This window comes from Pochonia chlamydosporia (genome assembly GCF_001653235.2).
Source record: "Pochonia chlamydosporia 170 chromosome Unknown PCv3seq00032, whole genome shotgun sequence".
Taxonomy (NCBI): domain Eukaryota; kingdom Fungi; phylum Ascomycota; class Sordariomycetes; order Hypocreales; family Clavicipitaceae; genus Pochonia; species Pochonia chlamydosporia.
In genome coordinates, this window is record NW_019154067.1 from 1 (window position 1) to 14,648 (window position 14,648).

The window sequence follows — 14,648 nt, forward strand, 5'->3', positions numbered from 1 at the left end:
CTTAGTATTGGTCGCGTCTATATCGTTGCGCTTGGGGGGCTTATTTTCGGTTAACTGAGGGCCTGGTACGTCACGGGGGAGAGGTTGCGTGAATTAACGACAATTCAAGATTAACTGGGTATCCCTCGCAGGCTTGATGGCATGCCAGCCAAGTAAGGTTTCACGCTTGAAGTGATTCGCAGTTAAGATAATGAAAGCTAGCTTTCAGTGTAAATTAGGAGTTAGTTTATTTAGAACATAACTAACATCGTCTAAGGGAGGCAGCGAGGGGATGTTAAGGCGGAGCTTACTGCTGATAGGCGGGCGCAATATGAGAATTATGGGCTGCAAAGTAATTAATATATAGTCTACGGCTCCGCTACTATAGTCAAGTATCACTATAATGGTAGATAATTGGAAATATTGCTTTGGTAGTACATTTCTTTTTGAGTTGATCTTATCGCATGGGCGCATAGATAGTAATGTCGTCAAACCTACATTTTAAGATGGTGGTTTTGGTTAAACCCTACAGGCTGGATGTGGCTTAGACTGTTTTGAAACCTTCGAGAACCCGTTAAGGAACGACAGGGGGGCGGAGGTGCTTGGAGGCGTGAAAAGATCTGTTGAAGAGTTTTAAGATTTCGCCAGGGTTCGTTCATCTGAGATTGATTTCGTGCCGGCAACAAGGTTACCGAGTTTCTAGTATCAGGATAGAAAGGAGTTTAGACTAATCATTTAGGTTTAATGGGATGCGATACTTTGTATCACGTGTTTTGTGGCAAGGGAGTCTAAACAGATGGCATTAATGGCACTCTACTCCATCTTTATTATTACTGTCCCCTTCCGGCATCGTAGGTTGCATTGAGGGCAAAGGGCTTGTTAAATTTAGCTTTCAAATGTTCCAGGCTGGGTATGTGGCCACTCTCAGTATTACTTGACCTCCGGCTGGCGGGCTACGCTATGACAGTAGTGCTAAAATAGTAATAAAAGCGGCTCTTTTTAGTAAATATAAATTTTGATGTTTCCGTTTAATGCTTGCTTAGTTAGCAGCTATTGTGAAGGTAAATCGGCTTCAAGCTTTACGTGCTCAGCGATTGAGGGACATATGACTGCATGTTATGTTAACAGTTCACTTCATGCTCAGGCGGTTTTTTGGGCGGGAAGGTGCTAACGCGTGAAGTGTTTGTCAGTGGGTTGCTGTATTGCGCCTAGCGGGCACATTGGCGGAAGTTATGCGGTGAGAGTGGTATCTCCATGCATCTTGTCGAGGGGCTGTCGGAGGGACAGGCGCATTGCGTCTCGGGAATGAGGAAGGTAGGGGGCATAAGAAAACGGCGGCAAGTGGCAAGACACGGCCGGAGCATGTATAGAAAGAGCTGTAGAGATTCAGGTTATTTTGCCCCGCGGTTTCTTCATAGGACGTCGCGTTAATAGTTACATTGGAGGTGTGGGCCTAAGAACTAGCACAGAGTTAGTTATTCTGTTAGTCCCTTTCTACGCTATTAAACCTTGTGATTATAGTAAGTTGGTGAGGCAAATCGGAGACGGCAATGATGGTGTTCCAGAGCCAGTTGGAGGCAGTGGAGAGACCGACACCACGGGATCGAATGGGGAGAGGGAAAATCTCGCCAATAACAATCCAGGCACCAGGACCCCAGGTGGAAGCGAACCAGAAGATGAAGATGGCGATGAAGGCAATCTGGGCGTTGACGGCAGCAATGTTGTCGGCAATGTTGTTCTTGGGGTTGCTGGGATCAGGGTGGGTGTGGTTGAAACCGACAGTGACACCGATGATGGCAACGAGGAACTGGCAGATAAGCATACCAGCAGCGCCGATAATGAGAATAGTACGACGACCGAATCTCTCAACAGTCCAGAAGGACAGAGGGGTTGAGCAGACGTTGACGAGAGTGAAGATGAGCGAGATCAAGAAAGTGTTGCTAATGGCACCAGTAGACTGAAGGAAGGGAGTGGAGTAGTAGAAGATGAAGTTGACACCAGTCCACTGCTGCATCATCTGCAAAGAGGTACCCAGAATGGTTCGGCGCAAGTTGGATTTGGCACTCCAGAGGCTACCCTTGAAGCAATTGGCCCAAGATCCGAACCAGGTGGTAGAAGGAATGAGAGCACGCTCGTACTCCTCGTTGGCGATAATCTCAGCAAGTTCGGTCTGGACGTATTCGGAGTTCTCAGGCTGGCCACGAACGCGAGACAGAGAGTTGATAGCCTTCTGGATCTGACCCTTCTTGACGAAGTAACGAGGAGAGTCAGGCAAGAAGAGCAAACCGATACCCAAGATCAGGGCCCAGGGGAACTGAATGGCAATGGGCACACGGTAAGCACCGGTGTTGTCGTAATCCTTGGTGGCGTAAACCACGATGGAGGCCAACATGATACCGATGGTGATGCAGAACTGGTAGCCGGCAACGAGAGCACCACGAACCTTGCGAGGGCACTATAATTGGACTCGGATTAGCAACTGCCCATGACGAATCTTCGGAAGCTAGCGACAAGGCGGGCCACCGAAACACAGGACTATACTCACAATTTCAGACATGTACAGAATAACAATGGCAGACTCGAAACCGACACCAAGACCGGCAATAACACGACCGGCGACGATGGGGCCAAGAGCATGATCGGGGCTGGTAATCATCTGGATGACAACACCAAGAGCGTAGATGACACATCCAGCGATGACGGTCCACTTACGGCCGATCCAGTCGGCAACATCACCAGCAATCAAAGCACCAAAGAAGGTTCCGCAGGACAGGATAGAGACGATCAGAGAAGTGTGAGATTCGGAAATCTTGGTCGCAGTGGGGCCTTCAACAGCCTGGATGAAAATGTTGGAGCCCAAGACACCGTTGATGTAACCGGAATCATAACCGAAGAAGATACCACCGAAGGAGGCAAAGGCGCAAAGAAGATAGGCCTTCCAAGTGACGGGAGCCTCGATGTGCTCGACATCAGGGGCAGTGTGGAGAGTAACCGAAGCCTTTCGGTCCTCTCCCGACTTCTCGAGACTGGCAGACATTGTTGGTCTTGTCGACAGCTCTGCGGTAGCTGGTGTTCGTTTGCTGGAATGTAAGCAGTTGCAATGTCTTGGGATATTGAAGATCCTAAGGCAAGACAAGGTGTCGTTCTGGTGTGGGGCAACAAAGGGGAACGCCCGTTAAACAATGGGATGGACGGCACGAAGAGCAAGACAAGAAAAGGACGACTTAGACAATGAGGGGGTGAGGACGTCTTTTTATCCCACGAGCCAGCGGAGCAATCGATCAAGAATTGGCAAGGGTGTCAATGTTGCATCCCGTCCATCATCGACAGTGGCATCTGCGCGTGAATGCTTCCGCGGACACGCTTTGGGGCAAAATTTGAAAATGCGATGGGCAGCAAAGCCTGCAGGGGTGGCGTTCATTCACACACGACACTCGACAGGGAAGCGGAGCTTGCACTGGATCTGTTCCTGTTCTGTGAACCAGCAACCAAAAAAGTACACGGTCATTCGTCCAGGAAAAAAATCTGAAAAGCGACCAGGCTGAGTTTGCCCCCCAGTCCGACTCAAGCTTTGGTGATTGACTTCTGAGCTCCGGGGTCGAGACATGAAGCATGAGGCGCGTGTCCGGGGAACCCGCATGGAGATATGCGGGGCGTAGACGGGCCTGGGCTACGAGGTAAGGCCGATGATGGTGGCAGATGGACGCTGTGGCCCACATCGGCTGGCAGATAAGCGCCGAGAAGGGCCGGCCGTTGGCGTTTTCTGGTAGGGGGCACTGGAAAAAGCTAATTAAGCGTTTGAGATGGCCTGGGTGCTTCTGGTCTGCCCATTGGATCCTCTCCCATCACTTGGAACACGTCTGCTGGTGAACCGACGAGGTGTGGTGACCTATTGCCTCCAATCCATCCCCAAGATCCCCCTAAATCCCCCCCATGGGCAAGAAATTTTTGGAGACGGGCTCCAATCAAGTCGATGGGTCAGAAATTTGTGAAGCAAAAGGGACAGCATCTCGGGTAAAACTCAAAAAGACAATTGAGCCGTGACTAGACCAACACGGGGCCGAAGACGTGAATCAGCTATTGGACACCGCATACGGATGAGACTTACTCTCCGTTTGTCCAGGCCTGCTCGAGCCTGTTGTTTACCAGATGTGATTACGGTAAGGAAACAAGCAGACAGGCCTAATCCGTCGTCACTGTCATATGTGATTCAGCCAAGAGCACGGTGTTTTTCTGCTCTGGCCAAGTTGCACTGGCAAAGCTTCATAGGGGGTTACAGTAAGTGCAATTTGCCTAAGCGGAAGGTTCATGTCCGCCACTGCTGGAAGTCAGATTCAGCACAGACGGGTTTCTCGTTATTAGGGCATCGACAGAACGGTCGTCATGAACGGACGATGGCGTTGGGTAGCATCTTTCGATGGCTTCCTTCTGACAGCGCCAACCGCCTCAGGACGTCAGATTGTCTTGACCATCAATCCTCTTGCGGTGGTATTACTACAGCATCAATCATGCGAATGAATCATGGCGCTATGGTCACGAGACCCCAGCTTCACAAATACTGTCCTGATTCCTGACACAGTGGAGACTCATCGTCAACGGGATCGAATGTTGTCCCTTACCAACAGGCAAACCACAAATCTCATGAGGTGTTCCTAAATCGAACATCTGCAGAACGCCAGATGCGCAGAGCCAATAGCTTGGCTTGCAAACTCCTAATGGGACTACTCTCGGTCGTACTTGACACGCTATTTCCTGCCCCAGGCCCATCTTCCAGCACTGTATTTGGCCGAGCAAGCAGCGACTTGGCGAGAGACTGGCCAGAAGCCAACCTAGCCCAGGGTTCTTGCGGGATCAAGGGTGCTGGTGCTGCAATCGTGTTTCCAAGGGTAGCTCCGGCATTGTGGCTGCAGGCCATCACTCTCTTCGTGCTGCAGATCGACGGGTGGCTGTTGCTGGACGCTGAGATGCAAGCAGTTTTCGTCCACTTGGACGGAGAAATTCGAGAGCAGATTCTGCCGCCGTTGTTCGGTTGAAAAGTCCAGTCCAATGGTCCCCTCATACCATACCGCAATAGAGTTGGTTTATCCAGCAGTTGGGCTACATGGAAGCCAAGCTTTCGTCAACGCAAACACCCCTAACAAAATTATTGTCCTGAGGGTACTCGTTTCAAGTGAGTATTTGTCGAAGATGGATGGATGTGGTATGGGCACCCACGATCCAAGAATAACCCCATGTTGCCAAAGTCTTGGCAAAGCATCAGCTCTTCATGTGGCTTTCTCAATCATCACCTCGGCTGCCCACGGGGTTTGTTGTGGCGTTTACAGGGATACCTCATGGCAAACCATCATGATGTGGATTTGGCCGAGTTTGAAAAGAAGAATCACCGTCGTCGAAACACCATCATGCTTCACTTACGGGTCTCGCGGCTATGCGAGCCGAATGAAGCGCCACGCTGGCATCTGAAAGGAGAACCTGCACAACCATTGCAATGCAAAACTCGGACTGAAACAGCTATGGTTAGTGGGGAATTTGAAATCATTCTCGTCAAGGTGGCTTACCAGAGCCGCACACTTGGCTGCCAAATCTCGCCATCGGTTCATTGTCCAGCAAGCCATCAAATCTTCGATGGAACAAGTCAACCCGTATTTATCGCCAGGACGGCTTTACTGCACCGAAAACCGAAAAGCCATCAGTGAACGTAACCTCTGGCGTACTTCCATTGGACGGAATCGCCACCGCCAGCATTTGGGTACAGCCCTGCGTTGGCTACGACTTCCATGACTATTGGTGGAATGTCCTTGAATCCCCGAAACGTTATCTAGCATAAATCAATCACACTTCACCATAAACAACTGGTGTGGTTGCGTTTGACTGCGGTTAGACGTTACACAATCCCCTGGCTGGTACGCCTTGCCGTGGGTTGGCCTTTTCGCCAGGACAGGCTCATCATGTTAGTACGATACTACACGCAGACAGCTGCCACCACAATGAGCCGCTACCACCGGGAATACATGGATACGCACGAACTTTTTTGGCGCGATCGAGAGTGCTTATTCCAACGGGGTCAATACCGATAAGGACCTTGGGGAGAGCAACGTACATATTGACCATCCAGTAATACAGAGCGCGTCACTAGTCTGGCCTCTGAGGCTGAACCGTAATGGTCGTTGGTCGCGGCGTTACAGCAGATAAGATGCCAATATTAATCAGACGGTCCGTTCATCATGGGGCCTCGTCGAGGACTGCATATTTCGCAAGCCGCTCCGTGCATGAAGTGCTCGTGCCATGAGGTCGGAAACGGCCAGACACTCGAATTAGCGGAAATCGCACCCCAGCTTCATTCTCGGTCGTCACTCGGCCTTCGGTCCAAGCCTCGTCGGGGCCGTGCGGCGTCCAAACAGTCGCAGGTTGCTCCGACGCGACGTGATGTGTTGGCTGATGCGTATGCGATGCCGAGTGCGATGCACTACCGCCGGCTTCAGTGGCTCCCACCGTACTTGAACCGGCTGTAGAAACGACTACGTGCATCGCAATGCCCTCGAGCCACTAACGAAGTCAGCGTCGTTCAAGTGCTTTCGGAGGATTGATCGCTGTGATAGGTTTGCTTGTGCGTCCCGAGATACACATACAAGAATTGCATACCCACGCCGACGCCACCTGACGAGTGTGGCCGAGAAACGAAGCAATCAATTTTAAAACCGGCAGAATCTGTCTTCAAACAGAAATTCTTAGTCGACATATGCAACTGGCTCCAACAGCCCCCGTGTTTCCTCCTCAAGCTGGGGTGCAACTCGGCCAGACAGACGGCATTTCCCCATTGAATGAGCAGGAACGACAAAATGAGACAGTTGTATTAGTTTGCTCCCTCCCGTCAAGTCGTCAGCGAACGGGAACCATCATGTCTTTTGGGCTGGTTGTCGAAGAAACAAAGCATTGGAACGTCCCGCTCTCAGACACCTCGTGGCACCGTGGCGCCAAGAGGTCTGCCGGTTGGCCCGATCGAGTCAAAGGTGTGTGATTGTTTGGGTGACGTCGGTTTCAAGAGAACATCCCATTCCTGCCAAGAGTTTCTTATCAGCATTCCACAACGAGAACGTGGTGTATAGGGAAGAAACAACGTCTTTTCCTTTGCAGCGATGTGAATACCGGTCTACGCCCATGACTGAAGAGAGCTTTCGTAAACTAGGAGTGTCGTCTGGGAGGGCGGAACATCTTTGACGTCGTCTCTGCCTTTTGCTTCTGAAGGCGACTGTGCGACCGGACAGCAAAAGCGCGCTAACAGAACGTTGTTTCCAATTCTATCAGCCATGTAGACATGGATTCGATCACAACGCCGACGAGCCCGGTTGCATCAAGTTCACCATCCGATTCCTGAAATGATAAATGGGAGGTGGAAACGCTTGTTATATCGACTAGACAGACAAGAACTTAGGTAAGTCGGGATTAAGTAGCTTCGAGATACACGCCCCAGTGCTTTCGTGGCGGGACTGTTGAGGAACCTAACACTCTTTTCTTGAGGGAGACGAAAACTCCATCACTGTCATTTGCGGGCCATTGTCCAGGGAGGAATACATGCACTTCACTTTGTATGGTCTGAACGGCCTTGCTTCGAGGCTCCTCGATGGTCCTTTCATTAAATAGGTAATGTTTTGTCACAGTGGCGGCGATTCAGTTACTTCCAGTGATCCCGGGCGCCTGAGTATCCGCTCAATTAAGCTCTCTCCAGCTGCTGCGTGGGTGAGTAGAAAATAATATGCAGGGAAAAATTCACCTGCCCTGTCCCGGAAGGTGATGCAGAGTCTGCCAAACTACCACTAACTCATGGCCCAGACTGTGGGTGGCGAACTGCAAAGGATTTTGGTAGTACCAGTAACAATGAATATACTTCTTTAAGGGCCAGTGACTGATTGGGACTACAGTGCTACCAATACCTACAACAATTCCCTGCAACTACAGGGGCTACCAGTAGCTAAAGCTTGGCGAGTGCCAGTAACAATAGCATGCGATTCTAAGAATTGCCATGTGCGGCTGCAGGGATACCAGTAGGTGACCTAAGGCAATTGCAGTGCTACCAGTAACTGAGGGTATGACGGCCCGTAAGTACTAGTAACACAAGTACAGCGATTACTGGTAGCAATGGGCCGCTAGTAACAAATGCTGAACAGTTACTGGCACACCCCAGTTACCAGCAGCCCCTTTTCGGGGGGTTACCAGCAGCGCAGTAATTACCAGCACGCCTGGCCACCAGGAACTTGGCCGCATTTGTTACTGGGGCCAGGGTCACCCGGCCGCTTATGTTACTGGCAATGAGGTCGCTGATTGCTTTTTGTTACCAACAACAGGGCCGTGCCTGATCAGTTGGCGCCAGTAACTCTAGCTATCTTAGCGACTGTTACTGGAACCACACTCGCCCCTAGCTGCACCCTGGTCTTGCACATCTGTTGGGTGCCAGTAACCTCTCCGGCCACTGTAATGTACTCTTTCCCACACCTACTGGTAAAAGGTGAGTTACTGGCAAACACTCGCTAGGCCGCAGTTACTCAAAGCCAACACGAAATCAGGCTCTCTGAGACGCACAGCTAGATCGTCATCTACGCGTAAGCTACGAAACTCTGCAGCGAATTGCAAACAGAGGATCTCATACAAGCACGCACGCTAACAACCATTGACACTACATTCTATTCTGTCACGGAAAAGTTGTAGGATGAAATTTTAGCAACTTAGGTGCACCCCTCAGGTGGTGGGACGGGACGTGTAGAGGCGCTAATTTTAAGTCATAGAATCTGCGGCTGGTGCCATGTCAAATCCAGCCCCTCGCTCCAGGCAATCCTGCCGGTTCATGCTCCTCAAAATTCATAATGCAGCTCACAACTACATGGCCGCCCGCCAGCCATCAGGCGATAAATTTCACATCGCCGGACAGCTTAGCCAACATAGGCGAAAAGAATCACAGCAATTCTGAGCAAACTTCTCGGAAATTGATTGAGGAGCCTCGAGAATGCACAAAGGTCGCGAGAGGTCGCTCCCACAAGCAAGCGAAAAGGAAACGTACAAGAATCAAGTGGACATTAGAATGCGCGTTATCTCGTACTCACACTCTCATCAGGCCAGACGCTGCAGGCTTTTTCATTGCCACTTGTCGTACAGCACTTCTGAGTTGGATATCACTGCTACAAAATACCCATTTGGAAAAAGGTGTGCTTCCGTCAGCAATCAAGATCAAATCTGTGCTCAGTATTCTGAACACCATCATTTCGAATAAGGGGGGCGCAAATTTGCCGGCCAGATTTGGTTACGTGAGACTCGTGGATTTTTCTGAATGTCTGGAAGAACGAGTAAGGGAGCACAGAGCAATTGGCGGGTTCGTCGGAGAGTCTGGTCGCCGTAATACTACTGTTGCGATCAGGTTATGTATTGGCGCTTTGCAAGATGACTTCCCTGCGAGCCGAATTAAAAGCCGACTTAAAGAACAGAAGAGAGTTGGAGTGCGTTGGAAATGGAGTAATAGAGAGTCAGTTTTCTTGCTACTTATATACTCTGACGGAGCAGAGGCGATCGTGTGCGTACGAAACTTCTTCAAAATTGTGACTAATGACACTAACACTCCCAGGAAAAAACAAGGGCGCAATCGATGACAAATAATTAAGTGCCTTGGTGCTGCAGTTCTAAGTGGCATCCCTAAGCCATTGATCGATGTCTGTACCGAAATGTCTAAATTTGCAGACGAAGTCATTGCCTCGGGAAATTCCAGCTACATGGCACAAATGTCCGGGTTCGAGCACGAGGTCAACAGACGCTTGGGTATGGTCTAAATTGCAGCCTATTCTGAGCTACCAATATACCAGTTGAAATTTACTTGATGGCCCTTGTCTGAAGATGGTCAAAATAATTAACACACGGTGGTTCAGAGGTCCAGTGCAGCTTGCGTTGGGATCTGAACGGCTTACCCTGTAACCCTCCACTGATGCTAAATTTTGGGATTCTGAACAATAGCAAGCACTTCCCCTTCAACCAGCTTCTGCCCCACTTGGAAGCGATCCAAGTCACAACGATGTAAGACTCCCCCATGCTGGAGTCTCAATCCTGACAACCAAATCCTGAAGGTCCACTCCCCCAACGCGCTTCCTCCTATCACCACAATTGGGTGAAAATGGTTTGGACGCACTGCCGCTCCAGAAGGTCCCATCCCAGCGGCTGCATCCTAGATGCTCCCATCCTAGATGCTGCCACCGCTAGAGGCTTAAATAAAGCGGTGCAGAGCGCATAGCAGACGGGAGCGTGATTTAATGGATGGCAGCGTAATTTGGCAGATGAGAGCGTGGTTTAATGGATGGCAGCGTAATTTGGCAGATGAGAGCGTGGTTTAATGGATGACAGCGTGATTTGGCAGATGGGAGTATGATTTAATGGATGGCAGCGTAATTTGGCTGATGGGCGTATGAGGCTTAAATAAAGCGGTGCAGAGCGCAGCGTTTCATCCCAAACCTACTGGGGTCCTTCTTCCTACTCGGACGTCGGCGTCTCGCCGCTCCAGCTCAGCAAAGAAGACCCGTAGCCGCTGCTCCCATATCACTCTGGCGGGGTAGGACTGAATTAGGCATTTCCATGCTTGCCACTCTTGGGAGCAAACTTACTGTCGAGGCCGAAATTATTGTCCGCTCTCACTGTCTTTGTTAAGTATATGCACGGACCCCCTCTGTGGCGTATGTGGCTGGTACCGTGTTTTTACTGTGACTGGCATGCTCCCTTCCACATCTGCTGTTTACGGTCCTTCTGTCTGTCTGACACTACTGTCAGGTACGGCCAAGTTCCCCAAACTAGGCACGAAAGTCTGTTGCCACAACCCACCCATTCTTGCCTGCAGTGTAGCATCATATGAGACATCCATGAATGTTTGCTGTACTGGAGTAAACCACCACCTTACGATGGCTAGAAGACTAACCCCCCGTGAACATGACGCCATTATGGCTTGATTTTTCAGAGGAATCCCAAATAAGGTAATAGCGGATGACTTCGCAGTTTCTGATAGGACTATTCGCAGGTTACGAGCGAGATTTGAGCGGACTGCCACAACCCGTACGATACGAAAACGAAAAGTCGGTCGACCCAAAGTTATTCCACAATATATGGTGGACGCAATATGTGACCGACTGCTAGAAGACCCTTGCATGGAAAGAGAAGAGATTGCCATCTATCTCGAGGAATATTTCGGCCGCGAGGTGTCTGTCAGTAGCCTTAGCCGGGCCCCGCGAGCCTAGACGCTGCCGGCGCCCATGTACGGGGGCGCCTCTGTATTGGCCGCCGGGATGACTGCTCGGATTTGGTAAGCAGATTTCGTGCACGGACCTGCTTCTCAATTTGAACATCTTGGGAGCGAAAATGATAGCTTTGAACCCAAATAATTTTTTGATTTCTTCATTTGAAATGAGTTGATGTAAATAAATTGGTTGAAGACGCTATTGTCTATCGATTCATGTAATTTTTATTGCCAAAAGGGCCGTGGTTGGGTGTGGGCGCTCCAAAACACCACGTTTTCGATGCTCGCCGGATTTGACTAAGTAAAAACGGAACTCAAGTGCACCCTCCACACTGGCCGTTACTCTTATCTCTTATCTTGGTAGGGTAGAACAGGGGGTAATTCTCCTCTACTCTACAATGCCCAAGTATGGGAGGGAGCCGGTGATCTGTTTGTATAGGAGGGTCATTGGACTGGATTTCGGTGGATTTGATTTGGCTGCACTGGACCTGACTCATGGTAGAATTAGCATGAACAGACACAGGCTAACGCAGGGACAGATCATGACGCCCGTGGGTGTAGTGCTCTATGGTCCGGCTATCGACCCGGCCAACCCATGACGAACGCCACTGGCGCAACCCCATCCTGCAGCCTATACCCTTCGAATTTATCCGACGGTCATGTGGCACTGAGCTTGGGCACCTGAAAAGCACTATGTGGGTCTGAGACAAGCCAGAAAAAGCTACGCTCGCTTTGGAAGGTGCAACTTTTGAATCCGTCTACGGAAAGGAATGGGGACCGATTGCATCCAGGCTTGTGTGGCGCCAGTGCAGGGCTTCCAACCCCATACTCATTGGCCTGGGCAACAGTTTATTGTGAATGGATTCCCTGTTGGCAATATTGTACCTAGTCCTCAAATGGATTAAGTCTGAGCATAAATAGTTCAGGTCCCAGAAAACTACCTAAGCACTCAACTGGAAATATTGCTAAACTAGAACTAGATTGGCTTCAGTTGTCTAATTGGTCGATACCCGCCAGCTCTACTGGTTTTACTGCTGGTGGCTTTCGGTTTCCACCTGCCACCTTGGCCTTCGATGTTCCAAAGTCATGGTCTGGAAATTCACATGAAGACCGGATTCAGTACTGGTTTGTCGTTGTGGGTCTTCGTGCACGAACCATACAAGTGGTTACAGTTTGGATGTCAGGGTTACTGTGACGGTACAAGGGCACGAGCAAGTGCGACTTGGATAAAGCGATTGTTCACAAGGAGAGTCAGAGCTGCCTTCGGAAGCTCTGACTCGAGCTATCTGAGTTCTAAAGTGGGGCCATTCCCTTACAGTTACAAGAATCAATCAAGGTCTCTGACTCTGGCCACATAATAATTTGTCCCGTTATGAGACTCATCATTAGCTTACGTCACTTTATGTTATCGCACACAGGTAGACACTATAGTACAATCACTATTGTGTGTCAATTCTACTTAGACACCATTCTCTACAGCCGTTTTTTAAATAAAACTTCCTTTCGTCCGAAGCATAAGTATAATTGCTTTTTCCGGCTATCTTCATCCCTAATAGCCGACGTTATGACAGCTAACAGTTATACCAAGTTTGCGTGTACTATAAACAGAGGCATACTTATCAGACGGGAGGCGGTTACTTCCTTGGCGCTTTGATTGTCGGCCAGTGAGTCCTTCTGCACCGGATACGCAGCGAGGGTAAGGTGATTTAAATTGGGTAACCACAACCAAGAAGCTGAGCATTGATGACTTGCGAGCCTTGAGGTGACTTCTGACCGAAAACGGGCCGCGTTGGCACAACTCACAGTAAGGGACATGCAAAGCAGTCCGAGCCTGCTTGAAGCAGTTTATCAGGAGAAAGAATTAAATTAAAGCGTTTAGAAGCAGCAAATCACCATGTGATTGTCAAGAATCGAGCAGGCCGCGAAGGGATAGGAGGACACAATATGGAAATGCGGTCATGTGTCGGTAAGTAGAGTAGTCATCATGTAGTCCTGTAAGGTTATATCAGTAGATTATGTTGAGATAACCTTGTCTAGAAACCAAAGTCCTCCAATGCTGCTGAAATTTATGTCCCAGTACTTTTGTCACGTTATGAGACCCATTGTTAACTAAGCTTCTTTACAAAATCATCGTTCTTGTTGTTGTTCGTGCTGCAGACAGAGTCTGCAACCGTCTTTTAATACTAGAAAACTTCCCGTTCGTCCCAAGCAAATAATTGCTTTTTCCGGCTATTCTCAGTTCTCATAGCCGACGTCATGACAGCCAGCATTTACACCACGTTTGCTTGTTCTATCAACAGAGGCAGTTTTATCCGACAACTTTGTCACTGTGCTCAATCCCTCAATGATCACTACAGAATTGAACCACACACCTGTCTCCTTGCAGCCTCTCATCTAGCTCCTTCACCTTCAACACATAAGCCAACCTAAAACGTTGCAACGCCTTCAAGGACTCTGTCAGTGTTGAAACGTAATAATTCAAGGACTTCAAGTCAGCATCTAATTCCGCCGTCCTAGGTCTGGCAAACTGCGCAGCCGCTCTCTTAATCTCCATTTCCGCCAAAACCCGAGTAGTTTTGGCCATTTCCCCATCGAGCTCACCAATACCAAAAATAATCCTATCTTTTTCTCTGACGTTCTCTGCCATGCGCTTTTCAGCCCGGGCAATAAGTAAGCTGAACTCTGCCATGTTGCAAAACGGATTGCATTTTCCGATTTAGGTGCTCAAATACGAACGACGCGCCGCCGTTGAACGGGTGCGGTGACGACGCCAGATGGTTCGTCGTTATCCGCAATGCCGTGGCATGACCACCAGGTAGGGACTTTTGTAAGTGGACAGAAGGGTTATGAAGCAACGAATGCTGTTGTCCAGGAACTACAACCTACCGGGGTGGAGCGGTGGAACTGAAGCGCATTTATGCGAGAAGCCATCGCCAGGCAGTGGAAGGAAGGAGGCAGCGCCGCAGCGGCATGACTTGCAGCACATCAGAGACCCAATCAACTACACGACTTACACTGGTTGATCAACTTAGTGTATTACACTCAACTAAATCAACTAAATCAGGACAATCCTGACTAATCAATTAAACTAAATTTGGGCCTCTCGTGTACGTGGATTTAGTTGATTTCAGTGTAACTGTTGATGGTTAAAGGGCTGCACATTTGATCTCGAACTTAGCTTCAGGGTAGGTTCGGCTGCGGGCGAGACGACAAGTCAGCTTCCTCCCCCTATTCTACATCCGTAATTTGTATTCTAACCAAAGTGCCTTAAGGTAGAGCCTCCGCTACTGCGTCGTGCGTCTGTTGATCCTTGGTTGATTGACTTCGGCATCTTTTTACCCATCTTGGAACCGTATTGCCATGTTTTGAATGACGTGTAGCGGAACGATGGCTGATGCCTAGTTTATTGAAA

General features: G+C 49.5%; 5 protein-coding genes across 5 annotated transcripts; 2 read left to right on the forward strand and 3 right to left on the reverse strand.

Annotated features, from left to right (window-relative positions):
- Window positions 1-1,462: 1,462 nt before the first annotated feature.
- Window positions 1,463-3,016, reverse strand: VFPPC_18615 (sugar porter (SP) family MFS transporter; the record flags this gene model as incomplete). The annotated part of the gene is made up of 2 exons (XM_022430201.1): window positions 1,463-2,434; window positions 2,525-3,016. 2 exons carry the CDS (start codon window positions 3,014-3,016, stop codon window positions 1,463-1,465), a joined length of 1,464 nt encoding a protein of 487 aa, XP_022284791.1.
- A 1,060-nt stretch (window positions 3,017-4,076) lies between these two features.
- Window positions 4,077-5,012, forward strand: VFPPC_18616 (hypothetical protein; the record flags this gene model as incomplete). Its single annotated transcript, XM_022430202.1, has 2 exons — window positions 4,077-4,489; window positions 4,559-5,012. 2 exons carry the CDS (start codon window positions 4,077-4,079, stop codon window positions 5,010-5,012), a joined length of 867 nt encoding a protein of 288 aa, XP_022284792.1.
- A 198-nt stretch (window positions 5,013-5,210) lies between these two features.
- Window positions 5,211-5,675, forward strand: VFPPC_18617 (hypothetical protein; the record flags this gene model as incomplete). The annotated part of the gene is made up of 1 exon (XM_022430203.1): window positions 5,211-5,675. One exon carries the CDS (start codon window positions 5,211-5,213, stop codon window positions 5,673-5,675), a length of 465 nt encoding a protein of 154 aa, XP_022284793.1.
- Window positions 5,676-9,946: 4,271 nt separating this feature from the next.
- On the reverse strand, window positions 9,947-10,165 carry VFPPC_17191 (hypothetical protein; the record flags this gene model as incomplete). Its single annotated transcript, XM_018294931.1, has 1 exon — window positions 9,947-10,165. The coding sequence occupies one exon, from the start codon at window positions 10,163-10,165 to the stop codon at window positions 9,947-9,949; it is 219 nt and encodes a 72-aa protein (XP_018135730.1).
- A 3,412-nt stretch (window positions 10,166-13,577) lies between these two features.
- VFPPC_12468 (hypothetical protein) lies at window positions 13,578-13,925 on the reverse strand (the record flags this gene model as incomplete). Its single annotated transcript, XM_018290335.1, has 1 exon — window positions 13,578-13,925. One exon carries the CDS (start codon window positions 13,923-13,925, stop codon window positions 13,578-13,580), a length of 348 nt encoding a protein of 115 aa, XP_018135732.1.
- Window positions 13,926-14,648: the final 723 nt, after the last annotated feature.